Source organism: Antrostomus carolinensis, unplaced genomic scaffold, assembly GCF_000700745.2.
Source record: "Antrostomus carolinensis isolate BGI_N321 unplaced genomic scaffold, ASM70074v2 scaffold10906, whole genome shotgun sequence".
Lineage (NCBI taxonomy): Eukaryota > Metazoa > Chordata > Aves > Caprimulgiformes > Caprimulgidae > Antrostomus > Antrostomus carolinensis.
The window spans coordinates 107,099-113,098 of NW_010323945.1; the positions used below are offsets into that span (position 1 = coordinate 107,099).

Here is a 6,000-nt window from a genome sequence, read left to right on the forward strand (position 1 = left end):
GGCGAAGTGTACATTCCCAAAGACATTTCCCATCAGAAGAAAGAGTTGAATTGGCATCTGCCTAGTTTTCGTCCCCAAAATTGGAGCTTCTGCATTTTACCATACACTTCTTCAGAAGGTCAACCTATGAGTCTTGGAATAGGATCAAAAATCTTTCCCAAGAATTTTTAGACATAAGAATTACATCTGATTTTGAAAACAGGATGACACGGGGGTGGTAAACATAATGTTATTACATGTATCTTCAGTGTGTTTTGCCTGCATTTCACTCAGACACTGTCATATAAAACATGTGCTTCATTTTGAACAAAAGGTCTAATGCGATGCTCCATGCGGTTATTTTGGATTGCAGGCAAAGGAGATGCAGCAGATGGTGAAGCTGGAAGCAGAGATGGATCGCAGGCCAGCAACAGTGGTCTAAAGCCTCAACAAGCAAATTGAAGTTGGAGCACACAGCATCCTTAAAAGGAGAGCAAAATTCAAAATAACGTTGCTGAGGTTGAAAAGTGGGCTTTTTTCTTTTTTCCTTTTTTTTTGTTGTTTTTAATATATAAAGTGTAGCTATGGACCACCAAGTCTTAAGGTTTGCATTATTTCTTTTTTAACACTGGGCACTGAATTTCCTTTGTTGGATTTCCATGATAAGAATGACCTTTGTTCAGAAAAAACACTAATTGGAAGATGAAGACAGTTTTTAAACCCAGTCCTGTATTCCTTTCTGCATCTCAACAGGCAGCTCGCCTGCATCAGAATTACACAATCAGAGCCTTGAAACACAACAGGTATTTTTAACATCTCAAATGGCAACAAAACCGTAGTCAAGTCATTTCATTTCCCGTTTGTGTTCTCATGTGTGATATACTGTGCAGAAGTCCATGCTGCCAGATCCTGACAAGCAACAACTCATCAGACGCTCAGCACCTGATGTCATTGAGCCCACTGAACTGGATCTTCTGCTAAGTCACCGTAATAATCAGGATAGTAAGGAGTTGAGTTTGGGCAATTTAAAATTATATTTCAAAGTCTTTTTCAGGCAGCAGAGAGTAGGCAGCTGAAAGTTATCTCTGTATTATTCAAAAGTGTGCAGTCATCGGCCAAAGTCATCAACAGTCACAGTAACTCGACAGGATATTTCTGCAGTCTGATGATGTCTTTCACAAGTGCCATATCAACTCCATCATGTCTGAAAGAAGCCAGTATCCTGTAAAAGTCACTGCAATGGTTAGTGTGAGGGAAATACAGTGTATTTGTGCCAAAACTGATCAGTGCTCTAAGGAATTACATATTAGGCACTTTAAGAAAAGTTTACATCCTACATTGCTTGTATAGAAATTGCATTTTGATCCTGTTGCTGCAGATCCCAGATACTACAGTTCGTTGTAACTTAAAAGGTTGTTTAAATGGCTTTTGGCAAAAAGTTTGTAACTGTGAAAATGTAAAAAGTATTTATACTCTTCAGAATCACAACATTGTAGAAAATCACTTACGTGTTGCCACGTGATGAAATTAGTAAACAGAAATGCTAAGAGTATGTTTGCATGTGATACAAATGCTACTAAGACTGTAATGCCTACTATATGACCACAGTCATTCTACTAGCTGGTAAATACTGAATAAATGTATGGCACAGAATATTGTTTGATTAATTACAAAGACTTTTAGCATAACAAGGTCTCTCTCTATATATATGTGTGTATATTAATTACGTGGGCATTCTTGATACTTGTAGTAAAAGAAAAGTACATAACTAATTTAATTTTACACAAAAGTATTTATGCAGATTTTCAGAATTTCATATCAGGAATAACCTTTTTATGTCCATTAGATATAAAACCGATTTGCTAATGTGTTAATTTGCATGTTTCCAGCGCTTGCTGTAGTTATATTGCAAAACGATGCATGTAAGGATTCCGCTTGGAATTTGTCCATGCTGCCAACTCAAAGATGACTGCATGGAAATCGGGTAATTTAGAAAAAAAATCAGATTCCTGATTTGAGTGTACTAAGCACCGATTACTTTGTTGTATATGCTTGTACAAACAAATTCTACATATTCCTATAAACAAAATAAATGAAAAGATATAATTATGTTATTGTCGCTCCTGAGATGAAACTTTCAACTTCTCTAATAAAAACCTTAAAAATTCAAAACCTTTAGTTTTGACTGTAGTGAATTGTAGGCTGGTGGTGTTATTACTGAAAAAAATTTTTAGTAAGTTGTATTTCCCTGTAAAAATGTGCATAGTGTAAATATATTTCTATCACAGCTTATTTATTCAAAGGAGCCTTGTTTCTTTTAAGTGATAGAAGAATTGTGCAGCTTTGCTCCTCGCAGCACTACAGAACTACCCGAGTACAGTGCAGCAGCACCAGCCTTCAGACAGAGGTTGGTGCAGCCTTGTAGGGTGTTCGAGGCAGGGTTTAAACGAGCTCGTGATGCCTATTCAGAATTCCCATTCTGATGCCACAACCTTAGGAGGCACCTCCAGCTTCTTATGATCTGTAATGTTACAAAGATAAATTATGTGTGCCCGCACTTCTGGGAGCAGCTCTCCCCGGTCTCAAAGCTTGGCTGGTCCTCTCCTCGAGTGCTGGGAGGAAGGAGGTGGGAGCAGGAGTGGTCTCAGAGCACGCTGGACAGGAGCCAGCATCTCAAAACAGGCAGTGATTTTTTTAGAGATTTTATTATTATTATTAAATTTAAAATATCTTCTAAAACAAAGCTGGTGGAGACAGTGCTGTGAGCTGGAATTTTATGCTGTTGCCTTCTGTAGTGGTTCCTAGCCAGTAAGAAGCAAATGACAGAGCAGATACAGAGGGAACCGGATGGTGAAGCATTGAACAGGACTAGTTTTCTTAGGCTCACTTACAGCCTGGCTGGAAAACACTGCCCTGCCTGGTAAAGAAATCACTGAAATGGAGGACTTGGGTTCAGCTCACATCCCCCTCTGAGGAGAAAATCAAACCTGCCTGTCTTAATTCCTTACTGAGTATCCTATGCATCAGGGAGTAAGCTGGTTTTGGAAGGCTAGAAAATGCTGTCCACAGCTTCCTTTTGAGGCTGTGCTCGCTGCTCAGCGAGGAGCAAGACATTTATTGAGTCAAAGAAAAAATGTACTTCTGTAAAGTAGCCTCAGCTTCCAGGCTCAGCTCCCAGAACTGTTACGTATTTCATCCAATTGACGATTTAGCATAAAATGGAGACAGTAATTTGAAATTAAGCAATGAATTTTGTCAGCTAAGTATTTTGAAATACTGTTTAAGTCGTATTTGATTCAAAAAATATTTGAAGCTTGGCCGCTAATGTAATGAGGTGAGAATTTCCATTGAGATGAAATAGGCTAATCAATTTGAACATTGATACTGAGTTAAAAGTAGTTTAAAATGTCATCCTCCACCGGGGTGATGGATTCCACTTCACTACAATTTCATCGGGGGAAGTGGGAGATTGTCCCTCTCTGAATCTCTTCAGATAAATTCAGCGCAGCTGTGATGGGGAGGGTCATGACACCCTGGCCTCACAGGCAGCCTGCTATTCTTTCACTTCCAGTAATTTGGGGGTTGGTCATTAACTTGACTGTTTCCAAGTGGGGGGGTCTGGTTAACCCCTGCCCCACTCCAGTGCTGTCACACTGCGTTGCCCAAAACACCCCTCGGGGCTGATTTCCTTGCAGACTCCACATGCTGCCAGCGGCAGACACATCTCAGAGCCCCTTGGCCAGAAAACCCCACTCCCAGGGACGCGCCTGCAGTGGTCCCTGCGCTGCAGCCCCACTGTCACCGTCCTGCGTACGCCCTGCAAGGAGGCTGGTGAGAGTTACTGCTGTCTGGTAGTTAGGGGCAGGTAGCAAGGGGGAATTCAGCCTTCACAGATCCATGGGCAGTCTCAACAACTGGGGGTAAAGGCAGGTTGCAGGGCTGGCTCCAGGTGATCCAATCTGGGACCAGAAATTGTCCCTGGTCACAGCATTTTGGGTCAGCTGATGCTGCACTGGCTCCCTCAGGTGAGGGAGGAATTAAGACAGGCAGGTTTGATTTTCTCCTCAGAGGGGGATGTGAGCTGAACCCAAGTCCTCCATTTCAGTGATTTCTTTACCAGGCAGGGCAGTGTTTTCCAGCCAGGCTGTAAGTGAGCCTAAGAAAACTAGTCCTGTTCAATGCTTCACCATCCGGTTCCCTCTGTATCTGCTCTGTCATTTGCTTCTCCTTACTGGCTAGGAACCACTGCAGAAGGCAACAGCATAACATTCCAGCTCACAGCACTGTCTCCACCAGCTTTGTTTTAGAAGATATTTTCATATTTTTATATATTTTATATATTTTTTGCTCTGTAAATGTTTTGAGGCTTTCTTGGTGTTAGGAAATCTTAGGCCTTTCCCTTTTTTTTTTTTTTTTGCCATGGAAAGCTGGATAACTGCAGCTCTGCAGGAGCGAGGATTGTTGCTGAAGCTGAAGGTTTTTTGTTGTGCTGTGCAGCTGGGGGATGCAGGGAGAGCACAGTTCTGTGCCATGGGGCTTGGGGAGCTGTGGGTCAGGCTTGCCCATGTCTCCACGAGAGCTGTTGTCTCCCAGCTGCTCCCTGTGATACCCTCCTACACAGGCAGGATGCAGGGGCAGCTCCTCAGGATCATATATTTCTTTGGAGGCTAAGAAGCTACCTGGAATCCTCAAAAAAAATGGGAATTTAATAGGAGGCAAGAGGAGGAAATAGAAGCTAGTTAAATACTGAGGTCATCAGTGAAAGACCTGAGGAAGCCAGGTATTAAAGTCACCACAGAAATACAGTCTGTTGCAGTCAGAGAGCCTCATATTGAAGATTTTTTTTTTTATTTTATTTTATTTTTTTTTTTGTCCTTTATATAGTCCCCTGAAACTATTATCTGCAGGTTAATCTTGTATCACGACTGACACAGGTCTGGCTCTATTTTGGGGAGTAGGAATGACTTTATTATGAAACAGGAGAGAGAGAAAGTGGTGAGAATACAATATTTCATGTGTATGGCAAACAAAAAAAGGTATTTCAACAGAAGAGTTACAAAATTCACTATGTTTCTTCAGCATCTGCTTTTATTTTTAAAGAGCTATTTCCCAGCAAGAAAACCCCTCTCTGCAGGTGTGCCCTGGCAGAGGAAGGGCAGTTTCCCACAATCAAAACTTACCTTCTAATACCTTGCTTTGCACAACCCTGGACCACTCCTTCCAGATTCCTTTTCTCCAACTAGAAATGTGAATTGCTAGTGAATTTGTGTCACACCACATGTGCCAAAGAGCTGCTGTCCCTTTGGCTTTCTGCAAAAAAACTTATCCTGGGTAGTAAGCTCCAACAGGAGCAGGGGAGCACCCTGCTGCCCCTGGGACTCGTGTCTCTCTCAACAGTCAATATTCGTGTGTCCTCTTCGTATGGGCCAAGGCTGGTGCTGCATCAAAGGACCATAAAAACTCCCCATCAGAGGTGGAAAAAATATTTTAACGTCACATCTCCTTGGAGGTATTTAACAGATGGGTAGATGAGGTGCTAAGAGATACGGTTTAGTAGTGGACAGGTATGCTTGAAGATGATCTCAAAGGTCTTTCCCAACCAAACGATTCTATGATGTCCCAGTAGAAGGGAAAAGTGAAACCCCGGAGCAGCGAGGGGTGCTGGCAGGGCCAGCGCTGCCCTGGGAGCCTCACCCCCCAACCACCACCCCCGGGGGAACGGGCAGGGCTGGGGTGTGCTCTGCTTGTACTCACCCCGCCTTGCAGCCCCTTCTCCCCTAAGCGCCCCGTACGCTCGGGCCGGGCAGGGACAAACTCTCCCGGCACAGCTCGCCTCCTCTTCCCCCTCCTCTCCCACCAGTAACGCTCCGCATAGACACAGCCTGGGTTGTTTTAATTCGCCTTCTGGGTGCTGTCGGGACCGCTCCCCTCGCGAGGTGATGGTATGGTTTATTGTATGTCACGACATCTAAAGGGCTCAGGTGCGTCGATTGCCGTTGACACAAGGGTTTGCTTCTGACC

At 43.2% G+C, this 6,000-nt stretch overlaps 1 protein-coding gene across 4 annotated transcripts in view; it reads left to right on the plus strand.

Moving 5' to 3' along the window:
* Positions 1-2,151, plus strand: part of PLCB4 (phospholipase C beta 4) — a 95,658-nt gene extending 93,507 nt beyond the window's left edge. For 2 of the 4 annotated variants that reach the window (XM_010170762.1, XM_010170763.1), the window contains one exon: positions 353-421. In XM_010170762.1, the coding sequence (XP_010169064.1) occupies positions 353-421 (69 nt within the window). Of the gene's footprint in view, positions 1-352 lie in introns of all 4 variants that reach the window. The other 2 variants (XM_010170760.2, XM_010170761.1) reach the window with 2 other exon arrangements.
* Positions 2,152-6,000: the final 3,849 nt, after the last annotated feature.